Genomic DNA, 24,364 nt, shown 5'->3' with positions numbered 1-24,364 from the left:
AGAAGCTCTTCAGTTGTTGCCAACTTAACTGGAGGTGACTGAGCGAGGGGGCGCAGTGGTTAGCACACTGGACTCACATTCAGGAGGATGAAGGTTCAAACCCAAGTCTGGCCATCCTGATTTAAGTTTTCCGATTTCACTAAATTGCTTCAGGCAAATGATGGGATGGTTTCTTTGAAAGGGCACTGCCAACTTCCTTTCCCCACCCTTCCCTAATCCGATGGGACCGATAACCTCGCTGTTTGGTCCCCCTCAAAACAACCAACCAGCTGGAGGTGAACGCTGTTTCTAAAATAAAGCCCTGTTCGTACGCGCAACAAAAGTACTGCCAAAGTTAGGGACATACTGCAGTTGCATGTGTGAATTCCCAATTTTTAGTGGTGCAACTGAAGACATGCAACTTTTGTCACACTACAAAAAGTTCATCTTGGTTGTACTATGTTGTGCCCCTTTCCTGCCACCACTGCTCCCTGGCAGTGTTGCGAAACACGAGTATTCTGTGGCAGTTATCGTACAGCAGCTGATACATTCTAATTAATTTCAATGCGTTTCTATTTTACTGTCGCAGCTTCTAGAACTACAAAAACAGCAGTGTCTCTGTGTGTGTGGCGCAATATTTGCAAGCCAATGACGTGTTCCTTGAAGGAATAAATAAATAAACTTAATACGTTTAACCACAAAAGCGAGTCGTATAAACTACGCAAATTGTTAGACTAAGCATTGTATAAATTGTGGATTATATGCAGGAAATAACTCCAGAGTGTGATTTGGCAAGCGTTAAACTAAAAATTAGTTGTTCGACATGCCTATATAAATGAATACGATAAGATTCTAAAATCTTGAATGAGTGACGTGTCCAGAGATGATATTTACATGCCAGTTTTTGGTTAGTTTGTCACTGCAATCAGCGTTTCCGGCTCTGATTGCTATTTATTTTATAAATGTGTTTGATTCCCTTAATTTTTCCCTGTGCGAAATCTATTTTCGGATCGAGCATTTGCGTTTTCTTTCTATTTAGTCTTGTGACAGCTCTAAGTCCATAACCTGTACTATAACATTCATAGCCGCCCATATGATTTCAGTTGATGCTATATTGAAAGCTATGCAGTTGATGCTTACAGTTTGTGGCGTCCTGTGTGAACGGTAGCTGACGATGCCACTGCAGAAAGACACAAACAGTGGCACCACATTAATTGCGTATGTGAACCTGAGTTAAATAATCGGGGAATAAAAAGTCGTCGTACACCGCGCACTTCAAGTTAACCTGTGCTTTAAAGCCTATTTAATGGTTAACAATCCGTGAATTCATCCCGAGATTGTACAACGGTCCCAAGGAATCGGGTTGCGCTGTAGAAAACAGCTTCAAACTTCCGATTACTTTACAAATGAGTTAGTATCATCACCCGCTGGAAATACTAGCGGGCGACTAAACAATTGTGCTCAGTGACTCTAAGTTCTAATCTATTTGCCGATAACACTTGTCTCACTCGGAGAAGTGTATATCGAACTCCTATAGTAGATAATCTATGGGCCATTCCAGAGATCTTTTTACTCTATGCTTCAACTCAAAGATAGTAGTGTGTTACTGTTGTGTATAGAGGCATTTAAATCAGGGAGAGGGAACATAAAGTGAAATGAGTAGTTTAATGTGTAGCAGGGTGTTTCAATCAGTTGACAGTTGTTGGAGTTTAAGGACTTTGACAATGATGTCCAGGCAACTTCGTTTTTCCGCTTGCCATTGCAATTCTGTGGATCGTAAAGAAGTATCAAAGGATAAACAAGGTGTGGAAATTGACTAGTAAACTTAATTACATAAATCTTTTTGCACCCGAAGTTGACGAAGTAAATTGTATTTTATTAAGCCTGCCTTGTGTACGAATAATTTAGGCTAGGGTGTGGTGGCGGACTTCCGTCTGAAACCCTAGGTATGATGATAGTCCAATCTGTAGCGTAGTCAGAGATCCAGGTTAACTTCATAGGTGATAATTTTGTGCTAACAGTTACGTATTGGACGGCAAGCAGTATATCAAGAATGAACTACCATTTTTCCTTGCATATGTAATGTAAGAAATGTGTCTAGCCACAGCAACCACTCAAATATGATAACTGCTGTTATATCATGATATTACGGTTTTACATTGTGGTGGTGGTGGTGAGGGCCATGGCTTTAGAGCTTTTTTTGAGTTAGTGATTGCAAGAAATGTATTGTGAAAAACATTACTGGCAATAGATTCTTTCACTTCAAGATGATGTCATATTCTCAGATTTTTATATGTAGCGCTCTTCGCATTTGTGTAAACATGGAATCAGATTTTTGGCATAATCTGAGAATTTGTTCCAGCAGTAGGCTAGTTAATCTCCTAACACTGTAGTGTTGGAAGTGGTTAGTAGGTCTGAGTGTGGATAAGTGTGAAGAAGGGGGATGGCAGATGTGACTGGATGCTATCATTGACTCCCTCAAATTTCATCTTGTTTCCCCCATTTGCATCCATTTCGTCCCTTTCATATATTTTCACATGTATTTGGGTGTGTTTTTGCAAAATTTTGCAGATGTTATTTTACATAATTTTTCGCATTTTTCCACCACCAAGGATCTTCGCTCCTTTCATCTGCATCAGTACAGAAAAGTCGCCTTATCCTTAGCCAGATTCCAGTCCCGTGTACTGTTCCTCTGATATTGCTTCCCTCATGGAATCCCCTCTAATGGCCTTACCATCAAATTACCCATCACTGGCTGCCACCCCTCCTTCCACAATGACTTCCCTGTTCAAATTCTGCCAATCCTTAGCCCACACCAACATAGTTCTGCAAAACCATATCAACCAAGCCCAATTCTCCTTGTATCTTCTCTCCATAGCAAGGTTCTCCTGCTATGCAATCCCAAATTTCTGGTACCCATAACACACATTGAAACTCTTTCCCTGCAGGAACATGAGCAACATGCATAATGCCACCCCAAAAAGCTCTCCGTCCTTCTCACTTCCTACTCCTGCCTTGGAGTGCCACTGTCCACCACTTTTACAACTACTTCCAAACCTCCCTCATAGCTGATAAACCTTGTCCTGCAGACCTTCTACACCTACCCCACCCTCCAAAACTCCCTCCCACCGCCACACAGAATCCAGCACCTCAACAGACCTGCAACACAGTCGTGAACCTTTCCTCTAAAAGCCTTAGCCCCACAGAAATATCAGTCCTTTACAAAGGCCTCACCTTTTGTCCCACTCCCATATTCAGTCATGCAGGACTTATTAAAGACCTTCTCTCCTTCTCCCGGTCCCTACAGTGGAAACACTTTTTCACCACCACCCCTACCAATAAGACTCAACCAAAGACCAATATTGAACCTTGCCTAACTCAGTTCACTTCTTCACCCAACTGTGATCCCCCACCCCCCAGTGCCACCAAACCACCCCCTGTTAACTTTACAGAGTTTCTTAACCTCAAACTGTGCCTAACAATCATTCCCCAAATCCCTCAACATGCTGACTAACCTAAGAACGACAGTCCACCACCTGAAAACTGATCCAGACATTTTAATCCTGCCTGCGGACAAAGGCTACACCACTGTTGTTCTGAACCACAAGGATTACCTGGCTGAAGGACTGTCTGTTGTCAGATACTTCCACTTACAAATGTTGCCAGAGTGACCTCATTCCAGTAATCCAACAGGATCTCCAGTCACTACCCAAACCCTTAGCCCCATCCCAGAATCTAGTGTGTGTGTGTGTGTGTGTGTGTGTGTGTGTGTGTGTGTGTGTGTGTGTGTGTGTGTGTGTGTGTGTGTGTGTGTTTTTGAGGTTTACGGGCGCTAAACAGCGTGGTCATCAGCGCCCAAACGCATAGAAACAGGAACACAAGCGGTGAAGGGACGAAGACGGACGCCAAACAAGGAGAACGGCTGAAAGACACAGGCCTGACGCAGTTCCAAATGCGCACATACAGAGGCAAAACAAGAGGAGAAGAAACACACTAAAAAAGGAAAGGAAACACAAGGAAAAGAGAACAGATACCGAAGGGAAACAAGGAGGTAATCGTGACTGGCGGACCTCTTACCTAAAACCTGGGTGAGCCAGTCACCCAGCAGCACATTAAAACCTTCTCCCTAAAATCCGAGGCAACAGATTGGACAGGACACAAAACCGTAAGACCTTAACCACAGTCGCTGCGTCGTCTTGCAAAATAGAGGGCAAATCCCGTGGCAAGGAAACCACCGCCCTCTGGTCAGAGAATAAAAGACAGTCAAGTAAAATGTGGCGGACAGTAATCTGGACGCCACAAGCACTGCAGATTGGGGGGTCCTTCCGCCGGAGTAAAAAACCATGCGTGAAGGGACTGTGTCCAATGCGGAGGCGAGTGAGGAGAACCTCATCCCGCCTGTATGACTGGTAGGACGTACGCCATGGTCGCGTAATGGCCTTTACCAGACGCAGCTTATTGTCAGAAACTGCCAACCACTCCTCTTCCCATTGATGCATAACACGAAAACGCAAAAGGGAGGTTACAGCATGGAGGGGGACGGCACAGTCAACAACGTGAGGGAGGGAACATGCATCTTTGGCACCCACATCTGCCAGTTCGTTTCCCCTAATACCCACGTGCCCCGGCACCCAGCAGAAAGAAACCACCTTCCCCTGCCGTTGCAGGTGGAGTAGGGCATCATGGATGTTCTGGACGACCGTATCCGCTGGGTACAAGTGTTGCATGGTCTGAAGGGCACTCAGGGAGTCAGAAAAGATGAGGAACTTAAGACTGGTAACACATCTCATCTGCTCCAATGCCCGCAAGATTGCAAACAATTCGGCATCGAGGATGGTAAACGCCGCAGGAAGCCCAACTTGACGACTCGATCAGGGAAAACAACAGCACAACCAACAGAGTCCCCCTGTTTAGAGCTGCATCAGGGATGTCTCCTCACGGCGCCGAGAGACATTGCCCAGACACTGGCCATGCATTTTGCGGAATCTACCGCCACTATTAACTGTGATCCAGATTTCTGCCGCTACCGCACTGCCATCGAAAGGGGTCACTTGGACTTCCGGTCTCTAAATTCTGAACCCTATAACTGCCCCTTCACAATGTGGGAACTGGATTCTGCGCTGTCTGTGGCTCATGATACTGCGCCTGGTCATGATCAAATCCGGTACAGCATGCTGCGGCACCTGTTGCTGCCATCCAAGGAAGTTCTCCTGAACTGTTTCAATGTGATATGGTTATCTGGCACGTACCCTGACTCGTGGAGGGAGGCAATTTTGATTCCCCTCCTCAAACCAGGGAAGGACCGAACGCATCCCAGTAGTTATCGGAGTATTGCCTTGACGAGCTGTGTTGGGAAGACGTTGGAACGCATGGTCAACCGCCGCCTGGTTTGGCTGCTCGAGACCAGGCAGCTCCTTAGCCCCTCTCAGTGTGGCTTTAGGAGATGTCGTTCCACTATAGACAACTTGACCCTGCTTGAGGCCGCCATCCAGCAGGCCTTTCTACGTAACCAGCATTGTCTAGGGGTCTTCTTTGACATTAATAAGGCGTATGACACTACTTGGCGCCACCTTATCCTCAATCAACTCCATGAGTGGGGCTTTCGTGGCCGTCTCCCCATCTTCATTCGGTCCTTCCTTTCTCACCGCCTCTTTCGGTATCGGGTTGGTAATGTGCTATCGGATTTGTACGTGCAGGAGAATGGTGTTCCACAGGGCAGCGTTTTAAGTGTCACCCTCTTTGCCGTTGCTATTAACAGTATCACGTCCACTATCCGGAGTCCTGCCCAATGCTCCTTGTTTGTGGACGATTTTGCTGTTTTCTGTTCTTCCTCCAGTCTTGTCAGTGCTAGTCGGCAGTTACAGCTTACGATAAAGTGCTTAGAGGCATGGACTGCAAAGACGGATTTTACCTTTTCTGCAGACAAATCTGTGTGTGTTCATTTTAATCGTTCTCGGCGTCTTTTTACCTCCCCTGAATTGCGTCTGAGGGACACCGTTCTTCCTTTTAGAGACACTGTGAGGTTCCTGGGCCTCACTTTTGATTCCAAGTTGTCGTGGTTGCCTCACCTTAAAGACCTCAAGGTGCGGGCCCTGAAGGCACTGAATATTTTGAATTGTCTGAGCCATCGGTCCTGGGGAGCAGATTGGGCGCGTCTGCTGCAGTTTTATAGGGCTTTCGTCCGATCGCGTCTTGACTATGCTTGCACTGTGTATGGGTCAGCAAGGCCTTCGTATCTGAAGATCCTTGACGCAGTACACCATGAGGGTATCAGGCTGGCCACTGGTGCCTCCCGTACCAGTCCCATCCCCAGCCTGTGTGCTGAGGCAGGGGAACCGCCGCTCGCCATCCGGCGGAAACTCCTCATGGTGCGACGGGTGTGTCATTTCCTTGCCTGTCCTACCTCCCCTGCGTACCCTACCGTTGCCCGACCGTCTATGGAACGTCTCTTTTCCAGTCGTCCCAGGGCAACAAAACCATTTGGGATTCGTGCCAAGCATTTGCTTGAGTCCCTTGGTGTGGAGCGTGTGGCCCCCCAATGACAAGGTTTTACTCGCCTGCCTCCCTGGTTGCTCCAGAGGCCCAGCATCCTTCTAGACTTGTCGGAGTACCGGAGGAACTGCACTCCGGCGTTTGTTTTTACCTCCTTATTTTACGATATTTTAAACCAGCATCCGGACCATGTACCTGTATTCACAGATGGCCCAGAATCTCTCCTTGGAGTCTATCTCTATACTCATCCCTACAACTCACCACACTCCTACCTTCTACATGCTTCCTAAAGTCCATAACCCTAACCACTGAGGATGTCCCATTGTGGCCAGTTACTGTGCCCCCACTGAGAGAATCTCTGCTCTCATAGACAAACACCTTCAACCTGTTACCCACAAACTACCCTCCTATATAAAAGATACCAACCATTTCCTCCACCTACTCTCCACTGTTCCTGTCCTTTTACCACACGGTGCCCTGCTCATCACTATCGATGCCACCTCCGTGTACACTAACTTCCTAATGCCTATGGCCTTGCTATTATTGAACAATAGCTTTCTCAACACCTGACAGATTGAAAACCAAACTCCTTTCTAGTTGCCATTACCAACTATATCCTCACCCTCAATTACTTCTCCTTTGAAAGCATGACCTACAAACAAATCCAGGGTAAGGCTATGGGCATCCGCATGGTACCATCCTATGCCATCCTATTTCTACATCTAAATCCATACTCCGCAAGCCACCTGACATTGTGTGGCGGAGGGTACTTTGAATACCTCTATCGATTCTCCCTTCTAATCCAGTCTCGTATTGTTCGTGGAAAGAAAGATTGTTGGTATGCGTCTGTGTGGGGTTTAATCTCTCTGATTTTATCCTCATGGTCTCTTCGTGAGACATACATAGGAGGGAGCAATATACAGCTTGACTCCTCGGTGAAGGTATGTTCTCGAAACTCCAACAAAAGCCCTTACTGAGCGTCTCTCCTGCAGAGGCAATGCTTTCGCGATTATTAAATGATCTTGTAACGAAATGCACTGCTCTCCGTTGGATGTTCTCTATCTCTTCTATCAACCCTATCTGGTACGGATCCCAAACAGGTGAGCAATATTTAAGCAGTGGGCGAACAAGTGTACTGTAACCTACTTCCTTCGTTTTCGGATTGCATTTCCTTAGGATTCTTCCAATGATTCTCAGTCTGGCATCTGCTTTACCAGCGATCAACTGTATATGATAATTCCATTTTAAATCACTCCTAATGCCTACACCCAGATAATTTATGGAATTAACTGCTTTCAGTTGCTGACCTGCTATATTGCAGCTAAATGATAAAGGATCTTACTTTTTATGTATTCGCAGCACATTACACTTTTCTACATTGAGATTCAATTGACATTCCCTGCACCATGCATCAGTTCGTGCATGGCATGAGCCATCTAGAGGAATCCTTTCTAAGTACCCAGAATCTTGAACCCCATACCTGGTTCAGATTTATCGATGGCATCTTTGTTATCTGGATCGAAGGTGATGACACCCTATCCATATTCCTCCAGAACCTCAACAATTTATCCCCTATTTGCTTCACCTGGTCCTACTCAACCCAACCGCAACCTTCCTAGATGTTGACCACCACCTCGAAGATGGCTACATCCGTACCTCTGTCTATATCACATCTACTAATCATCAGCAATACCTCCACTTAGACAGCTGCCACCCATTCTATACCCTTCCATACAGCTTAGCCACCCGTGGTCGTTGCATCTGCAGTGACGAGGGTCTCACTGAAGCCTTCATTGACGGTAATTATCCTCCCAACCATGTACAAAAACAAATCTGCCATGCCTTATCTCTCCAGCCACCCACCACTTCCAAAAGCCCCAATGTCCAGCCACAGAGGAGCATTCCCCTCGTAATTCAGTACCACCCAGGACTCGAGCAACTAAATTACGTTCTTTGCTATGGTTTCAATTACCTTTTGTTGTGCTCTGAAATGAGAAATGTCCTGCCCACTATCCTTCCCACCACTCCCACATTGGAATTCCACTCACCACCAAACCTATACAATATACTCGCCCATCCTTACACAATCCTTGCTCCCAATCCCTTACCTCATGGCTCGTACCCCTGTAATAGACCTAGATGCAAGACATGTCCCATACATCCTCCTACCACCACCTACTCCAATCTGGTCACTGACATCACCTATCCCATCGAAGGCAGGGCTACCTGTGAAACCAGTCATGTGTCTAAAAGCTAAGCTGCAACCACTGTGCTGCATTCTATGTAGGCATGACAACCAACAAGCTGTCTGACTGCATGAATGGCCACCGACAAACTGTGGCCAAAAAACGTGTTGTCTACTCTGTTGCTGAACACACTGCCAAACATGATATCCCTCATGTCAATGGCTTCTTCACAGCCTGTGCCATATGAATCCTTCCTACCAACACCAGCTTTTCTGAACTGCGCAGGTGGGAACTTTCCATGTTATACATCCTACATTCCTGTAACCCTCCTGGCCTCAACCTTTGTTAGTTGCTGTCCTCACCCATCCAGTCCTTTCCCTGCTTCCATTCCGGCACTACACAGCCGTCATCCCATCACCACATCTAGTCTTTTTATTTTATTTTCTTAAATTTATTTCTCTCCTTTTCCATTACTCCCCCTCCCCACCTATCCCCTGCCCACTGCCCAACCTGCAGCACTTCACTGTCTGCCACCCCCCTCCCTCCCCCCCAGCCTCCTCCTTTCCCCCACCCAGTTGCCACTCCCATCATGCACTGGTGCTGCTGCTCGCAGTGTGGTTTCAGTTGCCTGAGACTACAGTCGTGTGTGTGGTTTGCATGGGTGGGTGTGTATTGGGTCTATTGTTGACGAAAGCCACTGGCTGAAAGCTTTAACTGTGAAAATCTTTTTGTTGTGCCTATCTGTGACTCAGCATCTCCACTATGTGGTGAGTAGCAACTTTTCTTCTCACAATATTGTTCCATTCAATCCTAGATTTTCCATTGTTTGATTCTGGCTAGTGCAGTGTACTTTGGAAGAGGTGGATGAGAAACTCGTATCAAGTTATTGTTTAATTGAAGATGATAGTTTTTCGTAGCGTATAGCATTACAAAAGAAAGTAAGTCAATTGGGACAGTGGGTTCTAGAAATATGTGCTTAATGTGGCTAAAATCATCTATCAAAACAAAAATGTTTTGGAACAGATCAGCTTCAAACATCTCATTACATTATAAAAGAATTAACATGTCAATATTGACAGTCAACGTGTATGTGAGTAAAAGGAACACTGAAGAGTGTTGCTCCTGAAGGATCTCTGGATTTAACCTTTAATGTTAAACTTGATAAGTGAGAACTGTTGTATATACATACATTAGTTCTGTTACTTTAAAGATTTTTTCATATTTACTTCATGCAGCATTTTGTTAGACCACAAACAAGAGTGTGCGTTGTAGAGGGGGAAGTCTGGCCAGCGCATGGACAGCTGGTTGGTAGTCAAAGCAACATAAAAAGCTGTGCCCCTCTCATATTTAAGTACCAATAAGGAGAGGTCCTCAGGAATGGAACTGACTTTTCAAAGCCACATAAATTATGGTGTAGGAAAGAGTCCAGGTATCAGACCTTGCAGCCATTAACCCTGGTGGGCCCTCATGTATGAGTAATCAGTGAAAAAGAATATCCAGATTTCTTTTGATTGACTAGAGCCTCCGAAGTAACATTAAATTCATAACAGCACTGTAGTGCAAGGGTTAAGTTATTTGTCTGACAAGTTGAAGGTTTACAGATAGCCTTACTGTATGTGGTTCCTGAAGACGGACAGCAGTCTTTTCAGTACTTCTTCATTGGAATATTCGTGGCATTCGCTCCAACCGAGAGGACTTAAAGTTGCTGCTACACTTGCACTGTCCGCTTGTCGTAGGTCTCCAGGAAACGAAGCTACACCCATGCGATCAAATTGACTTGGCACACTATGCCTCTGTGCATTTTGACCTACCCCCTGTGGCAGGTATTCCGGCTCATAGCGGGGTTATGTTGCTGGTCCGGGATGATATTTACTACGATCCCATCACATTGCACACCGACCGGCAGTCAATTGCCATCTGAATTACTCTCCCCACTTTTACATTTTCCATTTGTGCCGTTTACACTCCATCTGCCGTCGCTAGGGCAGACATGATGCAAATTATTGCTCAGCTACCAGCACCATTTTTGTTGACTGGAGACTTCAATGCCCAATATTCCCTTTGGGGCTCTCCAGCATCTTGCCTGAGAGTCTCCCTGTTAGCAGACCTTTTCAACCATCTCAATCTTATCTGCATCAATACTGGCGCCCCTACTTTTCTTTCGGACACAACTCACGCCTATTCCCATTTAGACCTCTCTATACGTACTACCCAACTTGCATGCCGGTTTGAGTGGTACGCACTTTCTGATACATATTCGAGCGACCACTTCTCTTGTGTTATCCATCTCCTGCATCACACCCCCTCTCCATGCTCAACTAGTTGTAACACCTCCAAAGCAGACTGGGGGCTCTTCTCTTCCAGGACGACCTTTCAGGATCAAACCTTCGCAAGCTGCGATAGTCAGATCGCACACCTCACGGAAGTCATTCTCACTGCTGCTGAATATTCCATCTCTCATACTACTTCTTCTCCACGTCACATACCGGTCCCCTGGTGGACCGCAGCATGTAAAGACGCTTTAAGTGCTCGTCAACGTGCTTTACGCACCTTTAACCACCACCCTACGATGACGAAATGTATCAATTGTAAACGATTACGTGTGCAGTGTCGTCTTGTTATTAAAGAAAGCAAGAAAGCCAGCTGGGCTGCTTTGACAAGCACCTTCAACAGTTTTACTCTTTCTTCTGTTGTCTGGAGTAGCCTGCGCTGGCTATCTGGCACTAAGGTCCACTCACTCGTTTCTGGCTTGATGGTCGCGAATGATGTCCTTGTGCCCCCTGAGGATGTCTCCAATGCCTTCAGCTGATTTTTCACAGAGGTTTTGAGCTCCGCTCATTACCACCCTGCCTTCCTCCCCTGAAAACAGGCAGAGGAGGCAAGGCCTCCTAACTTCCGCTCCTCGAATCGTGAAAGTTATAATGCAGCATTCACCATGCAGGAACTCGAAAATGCAACTGCCCAGTCACCATCCTCTGCTCCAGGGCCTGATTCTATTCACATTCAGATGCTGAAGAACCTTTCTCCTGCAGGTAAAGGCTTTCTTTTTCGTACTTATAATCGCATCTGGATTGAGGGTCATGTTCCCACATGCTGGCTTGAATCTATTGTTGTCCCAATTCCTAAGCCGGGGCATGACAAGCACTTGCCTTCCAGTTATCGACCCATTTCCCTTACCAGCTGTGTCTGTAAGGTGATGGAACGAATGGCTAACTCTCTTTTGGTTTGGCTGTTCAAATCTTGACGCCTACTTACCAATGTAAAATGTGGATTTCGTAGGTGCCGCTCTGCTGTTGATCATCAGGTTACCTTGTCGACCTTCATTATGAATAACTTCTTGCGGAAGCGCCAGACCGTGACTGTGTTCTTTGATTTGGAGAAGGCTTACAACACCTGTTGGGACGATGTCTATTACCATCCCATCCCATTGATCACCCCACTCCAAGCAATAGCTGTCCGTATTACTCTTTCTGCCTTTACTTTTTCTGTTTGTACTGTTTACACTGCATCATCATCCGCAGTTAGTCGGGCTGACATGATGCACCTTATTGTTCAGCTTCCTGCGCCGTTTTTATTGTTTGGCGACTTCAATGCCCATCATCCCCTTTGGGGCTCTGCTGCATCCTGTCAGAGAGGCTCCCTCTTGGTGGATGTCTTCAACCATCTCAATCTTGTCTGCCTCAATACTGGTGCCCTGACTTTCCTCTCGGACTCTACTCATACCTACTCCCACTTGGACCTCTCGATCTGTTCTACCACTCTCGCCCGTCGGTTTGAGTGGTATGTCCTTTCTGACACTTATTCGAGCGACCATTTCCCCCGTGTCATTCGTCTCCTGCACTACACCCTATCCCCACGTCCTTCGAGCTGGAACATACCGAAAGCTGACTGGGGATGTTACTCCTCCCTGGCGACCTTTCTGGACTGCGATTTTCTCAGTTATGACAGTCAGGTCGAATACCTCATGGCTGTTATCATCAATGCGGCAGAACGTTCCATTCCTCATACTACCTCTTCTTCACGTCGCGTTTCCGTCCCCTGGTGGAATGAGGCTTCTAGAGACGCTATCCGTGCTTGACGACGTGCTTTACACACCTTTCGACGCCATCCTACGTTAACGAATTGTATTGGATACAAACGACTCCAAGCGCAATGCCGTAGAGTCATCAAAGACAGCCAAAAAACTTGTTGGGCCTCTTTCACTGGCTCCTTTAACAGATTTACTCCCTCTTCTGTCGTCTGGTGGAGAAATGTAGGGTCCCCCTGAATAGGTCAGGCGTGCACTACAAGCCGGAAGCGGCTACGAGGGTAGCGGAGTATGTGTGGAGTGCACATGGGGTTTTTTTAGGTTAGAGAATTCCCTCCCTAGGCCCGGCAAAACGCCCCCTGAGATGCGGCAAGGCAGGAGTAGGCAAAATGCAACAAGGAATAACAATATTAATGTCCTAATAGTAAACTGCAGGAGCGTCTATAGAAAGGTCCCAGAACTGCTCTCATTAATAAACGGTCACAACGCCCATATAGTACTAGGAACAGAAAGTTGGCTGAAACCAGACGTAAACAGTAATGAAATCCTAAACTCTGATTGGAATGTATACCGCAGAGATAGGCTGGACAGTGAAGGGGGAGGCGTGTTTATAGCGATAAGAAGTGCAATAGTATCGAAGGAAATTGACGGAGATTCGAATTGTGAAATGAAATGATTTGGGTGAAGGTCACGGTTAAAGCAGGCTCAGACATGGTAATTGGATGTCTCTATAGGCCCCCGGGCTCAGCAGCTGTTGTGGCTCAGCACCTGAAGAATAATTTGGAAAATATTTCGAGTAGATTTCCCCACCATGTTATAGTTCTGGGTGGAGATTTTAATTTGCCGGATATAGACTGGGAGACTCAAACGTTCATAACGGGTGGCAGGGACAAAGAACCAAGTGAAATTTTATTAAGTGCTTTATCTGAAAACTACCTTGAGCAGTTAAAGAGAGAAGCGACTAGTGGCGATAACATATTAGACCTTCTGGTGACAAACAGTCCCGAACTATTTGAAACAGTTAACGCAGAACAGGGAATCAGCGATCATAAAGCGGTTACTGCATCGATGATTTAAGCCGTAAATAGAAATATCAAAAAAGGTAGGAAGATCTTTCTGTTTAGCAAAAGTGACAAAAAGCAGATTACAGAGTACCTGACGGCTCAACACAAAAGTTTTGTCTCAAGTGCAGATAGTGTTGAGGATCAGTGGACAAAGTTCAAAACCATGGTACAATATGCGTTAGATGAGTATGTGCCAAGCAAGATCGTAAGAGATGGAAAAGAGCCACTGTGGTACAACAACCGAGTTAGAAAACTGCTGTGGAAGCAAAGGGAACTTCACAGCAAACATAAACATAGCCAAAGCCTCGCAGACAAACAAAAATTACGCGAAGCGAAATGTAGTGTGAGGAGGGCTATCGGAGAGGCGTTTAATGAATTCGAAAGTAAAGTTCTATGTACTGACTTGGCAGAAAATCCTAAGAAATTTTGGTCCTATGTCAAAGCGGTAGGTGGATCAAAACAAAATGTCCAGACACTCTGTGACCAAAATGGTACTGAAACAGAGGATGACAGACTAAAGGCCGAAATACTAAATGTCTTCTTCCAAAGCTGTTTCACAGAGAAAGACTGCACTGTCCTTCCTTCTCTAGATTGTCGCACAGTTGACAAAATGGTAGATATCGAAGTAGACGACAGAGGGATAGAGAAACAATTAAAATCGCTCAAAAGAGGAAAGGCCGCTGGTCCTGATGGAATACCAGTTCGATTTTACACAGAGTACGCGAAGGAACTTGCCCCCCTTCTTGCAGCGGTGTACCGTAGGTCTCTAGAAGAGCGAAGTGTTCCAAAGGATTGGAAAAGGGCACAGGTCATCCCCGTTTTCAAGAAGGGACGTCGAACAGATGTGCAGAACTATAGACCTATATCTCTAACGTCGATCAGTTGTAGAATTTTGGAACACGTATTATGTTCGAGTATAATGTCTTTTCTGGAGACTAGAAATCTACTCTGTAGGAATCAGCATGGGTTTCGAAAAAGACGGTCATGTGAAACCCAGCTCTCGCTATTCGTCCACGAGACTCAGAGGGCCTTAGACACGGGTTCACAGGTAGATGCCGTGTTTCTTGACTTCCGCAAGGCGTTTGACACAGTTCCCCACAGTCGTTTAATGAACAAAGTAAGAGCATACGGACTATCAGATCAATTGTGTGATTGGATTGAGGAGTTCCTAGATAACAGAACTCAGCATGTCATTCTCAATGGAGAGAAGTCTTCCAAAGTAAGAGTGATTTCAGGTGTGCCGCAGGGGAGTGTCATAGGACCGTTGCTATTCACAATATACATAAATGACCTGGTGGATGGCATCGGAAGTTCACTGAGGCTTTTTGCAGATGATGCTGTGGTGTATCGAGAGGTTGCAACAATGGAAAATTGTACTGAAATGCAGGAGGATCTGCAGCGAATTGACGCATGGTGCACGGAATGGCAATTGAATCTCAATGTAGACAAGTGTAATGTGATGCGAATACATAGAAAGATAGGTCCCTTATCATTTAGCTACAAAATAGCAGGTCAGCAACTGGAAGCAGTTAATTCCATAAATTATCTGGGAGTACGCATTAGGAGTGATTTAAAATGGAATGATCATATAAAGTTGATCGTCGGTAAAGCAGATGCCAGACTGAGATTCATTGGAAGAATCCTAAGGAAATGCAATCCGACAACAAAGGAAGTAGGTTACAGTACGCTTGTTCGCCCACTGCTTGAATACTGCTCAGCAGTGTGGGATCCGCACCAGGTAGGGTTGATAGAAGAGATAGAGAAGATCCAACGGAGAGCAGCGCGCTTCGTTACAGGATCATTTAGTAATTGCGAAAGCGTTACGGAGATGATAGATAAACTCCAGTGGAAGACTCTGCAGGAGAGACGCTCAGTAGCTCGGTACGGGCTTTTGTTAAAGTTTCGAGAACATACCTTCACCGACGAGTCATGCAGTATATTGCTCCCTCCTACGTATATCTCGCGAAGAGACCATGAGGATAAAATCAGAGAGATTAGAGCTCACACAGAAGCATACCGACAATCCTTCTTTCCACGTACAATATGAGACTGGAATAGAAGGGAGAACCGATAGAGGTACTCAGGGTACCCTCCGCCACACACCATCAGGTGGCTTGCGGAGTACGGATGTAGATGTAGATGTAGATGGGGTGGCCTGCGCCGGCTGTCGGGCATTAAGGCCCACTCCTCTGTACCTGGCCTGGCTTCAGGTAATGAGGTACTTGTTGATCCTGTGGATGTCTCCAACGCCTTCGGCCACTTTTTCGCGGAGGTTTCAAGCTCCGCCCACTACCACCCTGCCTTCCTTCCCAGAAAAGAGGCAGAAGAGGCTCGGCAACCTTCCTTCCACTCGCTGAATCTGGGAATCTGGAAAATTATAATGCCCCCTTTACTATGCGGGAACTCGAACGTGCACTTGCACTGTCCCGGTCCTCTGCTCCGGGGCCAGATGACATTCACATTCAGATGCTGACACACCTTTCTCCGGCAGGCAAAAGCTTTATTCTTCGTACCTACAATCGCGTCTGGACCGAAGGTCAAGTCCCCATGCGTTGGCGTGACGCCGTCGTTGTTCCTATACCCAAACCCGGGAAGGATAGACACCTTCCTTCTAGTTACCGTCCCATTTCTCTTACAAGATGTGTCAGTAAGGTGATGGAGCGCATGGTTAACGCTCGGTTAGTTTGGATTCTCGAATCTCAACGGCTACTTACCAATGTTCAAGGCGGCTTTCGTCGCCGCCGCTCCGCTGTTGACCACCTTGTGACCTTGTCGACATTCATCATGACCAACTTTTTGCGAAAGTGCCCAACGGTAGCCGTGTTCTTCGATTTGGAGAAGGCTTATGATACTTGTTGGAGAGGAGGTATCCTCTGCACTATGCACAGGTGGGGTCTACGCGGTCGCCTGCCCCTTTTTATTGATTCCTTTTTAACAGATCGAAAGTTTAGGGTACGTGTGGGTTTCGTATTGTCCAACGTCTTCCTCCAGGAGAACGGAGTGCCTCAGGGCTCCGTCTTGAGCGTAGCCCTTTTTGCCATAACGATCAGTCCAATTACGATTGCATTCCACCTAAGGTCTCAGGCTCTCTTTTTGTTTATGACTTCGCGATCTACTGCAGTGCCCAGAGAACGTGCCTCCTGGAGCGCTGCCTTCCGTGTTGTCAGCCTATACTCATGGAGTGTGGCAAATGGCTTCCGGTTCTCTGAAGAGAAGACGGTTTGCATCAACTTTTGGCGATATAAAGCGTTCCTTCCGCCGTCCTTACATCTCGGTCCCGTTGTTCTCCCATTCGTGGAAACAACTAAGTTTCTAGGGCTCACACTGCACAGGAAACTTTGTTGGTGTCCTCACATCTCTTATTTGGCTGCCCGTTGTACACGTTCCTTTAATGTCCTCAGAGTTCTTAGTGGTTCATCTCGGGGAGCGGATCGCACTGTCCTGCTTCGCTTGTATCGGTCCATAGTCTGATCAAAGCTGGATTGTGGGAGCCTCGTCTGTTCGGTCATCCCTCTTACGTCGTCTCAACTCCATCCACCATCGGGGGTTATGTCTTGCGACCGGAGCATTCTACACTAGTCCCGTCGAGAGTCTTTATGCTGAAGCTGCCGAATTACCATTGACCTACCAGCGCGGTGTACTGCTTTGCCAGTATGCCTGCCGGCTATTGTCAACGCCCGACCACCCCTCTTATCAGTCCTTCTTTGCCGATTCTCTCGGCCATCAGTATGGGTTGTACGTGTCTGCCCTGCTGCCCCCTGGAGCCCGCTTTTGTCGCCTTCTTCGACAATTGCCCTCCCTACCACCTTCAGAGAGGGTGAGAGCGCGGCACCACCTTGGCTCTAGGCTCCGGTTCATATTCATCTCGACCTCAGCTCGCTGCCGAAGGAGGGTACTCCGGCTGCAGTGTATTGCTCACGGTTTGTCGAACTTCTTGCGCGACTTGCCAATCACACCTTTATTTACACTAATGGCTCCAAAGCTGACGATGGTGTCGGCCATGCCTTTGTCGTTGGGGCCGTCACCTTTAAATACCAGCTCCTCGACCAGTGTTCCAGCTTTACGGCCGAGCTTTTTGCTCTCCATCAGGCCGTTCAGTATGCCCGCCGCCACCGCCATTCATCGTATGTGCTCTGCTCTGATTCACTCGGTGCTCTTCAGAGCCTTGGAGCTCCATATCCGGTCCATCCCTTGGTGCAACAGATCCAGCAGTCCCTCCATTCTTTTGCTGATGATGGCTCTCCAGTTAGCTTACTGTGGGTTCCTGGCTATGTAGGAGTGCCTGGGAATGAGGCTGGTGATGCTGCAGCCAAGGCTGCAGTCCTCCTGCCTCGGCCAGCCTCCCATTGTGTCCCATCATCTGACATTAGTGGGGTTGTTTGTAAGAGGCTTGTGTCATTGCGATGGGATACTTGGTCATCACTTCAAGGAAACAAGCTCTGGGCTGTAAAGCCGTTCCCAACTGCTTGGACAACTTCTTCCTGACCATCTCGGCGAGAAGAGGTCCCTCTGACCAGGTTGCGGATTGGGCATTGCTGGTTTAGCCACCGCTACCTGCTCTCCGGTGACCCAGCCCCGCAGTGCCCTTGTGGTCATGCATTGACAGTGCACCATGTTTTATTGTCGTGTCTCAGTTTTAGTCAGTCTCGTATTGTCCTGTCTCTGCCATCTACCTTACAGGATATTTTAGCTGATAACGCTTGAGCAGCTGCTTGTGTTCTTCGTTTTATTACTTTTACTGGCTTGTCCAAAGACATCTAACTCTTCACTTATTTTATCTGCATCTTTGTAAGAACTTTCTGGTGTTCCACCCCCCCCCCCCCCCCTTGAGTTTTACTAGATTCTATGTGCTCTTACAATTGTGACTGGGTGTTAAAGACCTCAGTAGTTGAGCGCCCTTAAACATAACCCCCCCCCCCCCCCCCCCCCAAAAAAAAAAAAAAAGTCTTCAGCATTGTCTTGACCGTCTTTTACTCCTGGAGTGTTACCAATGGCCTCAGTTTTTCTGCCGAGAAGACTGTCTGGATTAACTTCTGGCACTACAAAGAGTTTCTTCCATCAACCGTACATCTCGGTCCTGTTGCTCTCCCATTCGTTGAGACAATAAAATTTTTAGATCTTACATTTGACAGGAAACTTAGCTGGCCTCCACGTGTCATAGTTGGCTGCCCGTTGTACCCATTCTCTAAATGTCCTCAGTGTTCTCAGTGGTACGTCGTGGGGAGCAGATTGAACCATCCTACTTTGCCTAGATCGGTCAATCGTCCGCTCAAAGCTGGATTATGGGAGCTTTGTATACTCCTCTGCACGGCCGTCCATCTTACGCCGCCTCAACTCTATACAACATTGGGGGTTACGTCTTGCGATCGGAGCATTCGATAATAGTCCCGTTGAGTCTTCATGCTGAAGCCGGTGATTTGCCACTGACATACCGGCGCGATATACTGCTTTGTTGGTATGCCTGTCGGCTATTGTCAATGCCTGACCACCCGTCTTATCATTTCTTTTTTGATGACTATCTCGACTGTCGATACGGGCTGTATGTATCTGCCCTGCTACCCTCTGTAGTTCGCTTTCGTCGCCTCCTTCAGCACCTTGATTTTTCACTCCCTGCAACCTTTAGAGTGGTCGAGAGCCAAATGCTACCTTGGTTCCGGCCTCAGGTTCGCGTTCACCTTGACCTCAGCTTGCTCCCAAAGGAGGTTACACCAGCTTCGGTATACCACTCCCGGTTTGTCGAACTTCATTCGAAGTTCATCAATACGATCTTCATTTATACTGTTGGCTCTAAGACCAATGACGGTGTCGGGTGTTCTTTTATTGTCGGTGCACACAGTTTCAAATACTGGCACCATGGCCATTGTTCGGTCTTCACAGCTGAGATATTTGCCCTCTACCAGGTTGTTCTTTACATCTGCCGCCACTGACATTCTGCTTATGTCATCTGCTCTGATTCCCTGAGCGCCATCCAGAGCCTCAGTGATCCGTATCCAGTTCACCCTTTCGTGCACCGGATCTAACATTCTCTGCAGCAGCTGGCAAACGACGGTTCTCCGGTTACCTTTATGTGGGTTCCTGACCATGTCAGTATCTCTGGGAACAAAACTGCTGATGCCGCAGCCATGGCTGAGGTCCTCCAGCCTCGGACAGCTTCTTGTTGTGTGCCATCATCTGATTTTAGCAGGGTCATTTGTCAGCACATTTTATCGCTGTGGCATGCCGATTGGGCTACACTTACTGCAAACAAGCGTCGTGCCTTGAAACCTCTCCCCACGGCTTGGACGACCTCTTCACGCCCTTCTTGGCGGGTGGAGGTCGTTTTGGCCCGGATACAAATTGGACACTGCCGGTTCAGCCATAGCCATCTGCTGATGTCTGTGCCACGTCGTTCTGCCCATGTGGGCAATTGCTGACAGTACGCCACATTTTAACGTCCTATCTGAATTTTCATACACTGTGCATTGATCTTGGCCTGCCATGTACTCTGGATACCATTTTAGCAGATGACCCAGGAGCAGCTGCTCATGTTCATTTTATCCACTTAACAAACCTGTCTAAGGACATATGATTACGCTGTTTTCTTTTAATCCCTTGCCTGTTAATGTGCCTTTTTAGTTGCTGTTTTAACCTTGTGCCTCGCAGTGCATTCATAACTTAGTCTGGGCGGTAATGACCACTGTAGTTGTGTGCCCCCCCCCCCCCCCCCCACAAAAAAAAAAAAAATAATGCATTGCAGGTCCTAGTTCCAGAGGGGTAGGGGGTGGGTGATGGGGCTCAAATAGTTGTTGCTTCTTCATTAACACCATGGATTTTAATTGTGACAAAAATATCAGTGGCCCTAGAATTGCCCATCACCTTTTCTCCTTTCATTTAAGCTGGAAGCTGTATTTCCTGTTGGAGGAGGTAGGTAGCCATGCTGTTCAGACACCTTAAAACCATATCACACACATCCCAGCTCTCTCTACAATGGGGTAATGCGAGACAATGTTCATAAAAAGGAGAAAGAACTTGACAATATCTGATGGCAGCATTTTTCAAGGGAATGCCGAAATCAGCAGTAGGGGAAGTCGAAGAAGTGTGTGCTGTATATCAATTGATCTGAGCCATGCTAATTGGATTGTTACAGCAAGTTGTTGAGTCATTGTAACACCATTTTGGTTAAATATAACATACTGACTACTGTAACATTTATGCTGCAGCCATTGGAAATCACACAAAGGGCTCATCTGAATAATTATGCTATTAGGGCAGTATGCAAGGCATTAGTCAGTGCCCCCCCCCCCCCTCTTACCCCCCTGTGTCTTCCCACGTATGAATGAAATAGAACGAAATATTATGTGCTTTGCAGTAGATACTACATGCTGTTGTAACTGGGCGTTCACAGGCACTGGTGGACAGAGATGGCAAAACGTAATGCATGCAGTTAGCTGTCAGGTCATACCCTAAATCAACACTTCAATTTTATTTATGTTTACACTAATGAATCTAAGCAGATGGACTTCATTGGCTGTGCAGTTGTGTTCCCTAAATGTGAGTGTATCCTCAGGATAAAGCTCCCTTACCTGTTACACATGGTTCTTTTCTTTCCTGAGTGCACTGAAATAAATGAGACAACATTGTTGGAAAAAATTAATCATCTGCTCCAGTTCCCAAAAAGCTCTTTTTATCTTTAGACTCGTTTACCCAGTAGACAGACTGATCAAAAGTATCAAAGCCTCCCATCTGCAGTTGCTTAGGTAGGAGATAATTTTCTGTTAAAAAAAAAAAAAAAATGGAATCTTGTGAAATAAAGTTGCTGTGCCTCTCTGACCTCCTCCTTCCCCAGACTTCCTGTGAGCTGTCACCATGTACCCTGTGACAAGGAGTAGGTTTGAGGCTTCAGTGTCTCGAAGGGAGGAGCATTACATTGCTTTCAGTGAAATCTAAAGTGCAGCAGATGATTGCTTGCCTGTGATTACAATGAGGAAAAGTAGCCCAGAATGGCTCACCTATAAACTGCTGTCCTGCTTACATTTTATCTGTGTTCCATGACTTTTTTATACTTGCTTTTGGTCAGTATTGCATTTTTAAATTGTGTATGTTATGTTCATGTGTTAGGTTTTGCAACTTGTTTTAATCGATTCTTAGTATCACTTCCAGAGTATCAAATGCTATACAGTTAGTGCTAAAAAAAAAAAAAAAAGATACATAGGAACTGGAGATATGGATTAATAAGGGACAGAAAAGCAAAATGAGTTCCCAGATGGCACATAGGTGAACTTTATTAACATGGCATATAAAGAACAAGGTTAAACGTAATGTAGATTCTGACTGATACAACTGGAAGATTCTCCTGGCCTAGTAAGTATCTGGCAAAACAGTCCGTTGTGACCTGTGTCGTGACGCAGGTAATGACAGTAACTGCTATCCATAGATTCATATGGAATAATACCATCTGCTGGGAACACAGAATCCTGGGACTCCCAACATCAAAGTAGGCAAGGCTCTGGGGTTATGGCTGGTGGATCAGTGTGGATGCTGTTTTGGATTTTCCACAGATGGCTGCTGAGATGCCTAGTCCAGGGAAGGCCAGCATCAGAAGAGGTAAAGGTTTCAAGGTGACAGCTGACGAATCAGCATTGTATGGCTGGTGAGAGCACCAATTGAGGGGTGGATGTAAACTAGTGGTATGATTGCAGTGCCACTGTAACTGGTGTGCGCGGCTTGTGGCAAGGTTGGTGGCTGGTGGTGGATGGCTTTCCACAGGCATGCTTGGTTTTGTTGACTATGCTGTTGACAAACCCGTAGTGCACTTGCATTGCTCAACGTGTACTGTCAATGTTAGAGGAGTGCTTAGATGCCGACTACTCGCCGGTTGCAGGTGTTGTGCTGAAGGCAGAAGTAGTGTGTGTGTGTGTGTGTGTGTGTGTGTGTGTGTGTGTGTGTGTGTGTGTGTGTTTGCCAAACACACCACATCTCCTAAATCCCATAGAGTAATTTCATTGAAGCTTGGTGTACATAACACTTACAGTCGGGAAAGAAGCAATGTAGAGGTAAGAGGGTGTGAGATACACTAGAATCTTGCTAATCTGGCCCTCATTAGTCTGGCCTCTCAGTAATCCAGCGCACATCCAAAAACACATGCACAATGAATCATCGTGCACAACAATGCTTAGTTAAACAATGCTTCATATACTGTATTTGAAATTGTAGCTTTCTTTACTGTTCGGAATCGTGCCTTCCAAAAAAGGAAATGCGTCACGCTAACCGAAAACAGAAACTTGAAATTTTAAATAAGTTAAATCAGGTTTCTTTGCAGAAAGCCATTGCTGCTGAGTTCAGTGTTGGGCGAGCAACTATTTATGACATCAAAAGGAAAGATGATGTTATTGGACAGTACTCAACACATGCAAATGGCTACTAAGTTGGGAAAACGGAAGGTTATGTGAAGGAGTGAGAATGAATAACTGGATGTAGCTGTTAATAGATGGTTCATACAACAACACAGTAAAGGATTTCCTGTCAATGGTGCAATTATAAAGGAAAAAGCAGCTGCATTTAACAAACTACTTAGTGGTAGTAACTTGTTTGCAGTGAGCGAAGACTGGCTATAGAACTGGAAAAAACAACACTGTATTAGGTAGCTGACAGTCACTGGGGCAAGTCGCTTAGCTAATGATAAGGAAGCTGATGAGTTCGCAAGCAATATACAGAAGATAATATAGGAAGAAGATTTAACTGCTGATGCCTTGTATAATGCTGATGAAGCAGGACTCTTAAAAGATGCTTCCTTCAAAAACAGTAGCTGCCAAGAATGAGAAGGAAGCTCTTGGTTACAAGCAACAGAAACAGCGCGTAACATTAATGGCGCGTCATAATGCAAATGGGAGTCATAAACTACCACTTACGGTTACTGGAAATACCAACACCCATGTTGTTTTCAACACACTGACATAAATACTCTACAGTGCAGTATTGCACTCGGGGAAAAAAGGGTGGATGGACAGACAAATATTCTATCAGTGGTTCCATGAAATGTTTGTATCAGCAGTGAGAAAACACCTTAAGAAGAAAAAGCTTCCACTGAAAGCTATCCTTATAATTGACAATGCTCCCAGTTATCCTTCAGACATTTCTCTAAAGTAAACATCATTATCGACATTCACTTCTCGTCTCTTTGTGGAACGAAAATGAAAATGACTCTATCGAGATGATGCTAAAGGTGTGGAAAGCAGTTAACATACATGATGTTGTTTCTCAAGCAGCCGAAGCAGGGGTTAAAGTGGAGTGTGCTACCATAATGAAGAGCTAGAGGAAATTGTACACATCCACTGATGCCGAGTTGGATCCAGAAGTGAGTGACAGCGACAAGCCAGTCCATTCAGAATTATCAATTACTTTTTACACTGACATGTTCCATGACCTTCCAGGAGGAGAAGACATTGATGATGATGTTACTAAGTGGCTGAATGAGGAAAACTGTAATACGGACCAAACTTTAACAGGTGAAGAAATAATCAAAAGGGTGCAAGAATTATGAGAGTGATGAAGAATAGGACACAGGAGGAGAGAGCGAGAAGATTTCTCTCACTGCTGGTGCTGAAGATGCCGAGGTCTTCCTGGAGTACATTATGCAA

General features: G+C 46.1%; 1 protein-coding gene across 1 annotated transcript in view; it reads left to right on the top strand.

Annotated features, from left to right (window-relative positions):
• Positions 1-1,586: 1,586 nt before the first annotated feature.
• LOC126272627 (ATP-dependent RNA helicase DHX30-like) overlaps positions 1,587-24,364 on the top strand; it is a 268,564-nt gene continuing 245,786 nt past the window's right edge. The window contains exon 1 of the mRNA XM_049975586.1: positions 1,587-1,782. Coding sequence (XP_049831543.1) covers positions 1,635-1,782 — 148 coding nt within the window. The 5' untranslated portion in view covers positions 1,587-1,634. The remainder of the gene's footprint in view (positions 1,783-24,364) is intronic.

The sequence above is a fragment of the Schistocerca gregaria genome, chromosome 5, assembly GCF_023897955.1.
Source record: "Schistocerca gregaria isolate iqSchGreg1 chromosome 5, iqSchGreg1.2, whole genome shotgun sequence".
NCBI classification, from domain to species: domain Eukaryota; kingdom Metazoa; phylum Arthropoda; class Insecta; order Orthoptera; family Acrididae; genus Schistocerca; species Schistocerca gregaria.
This window is presented reverse-complemented; position numbering and strand designations above follow the sequence as displayed.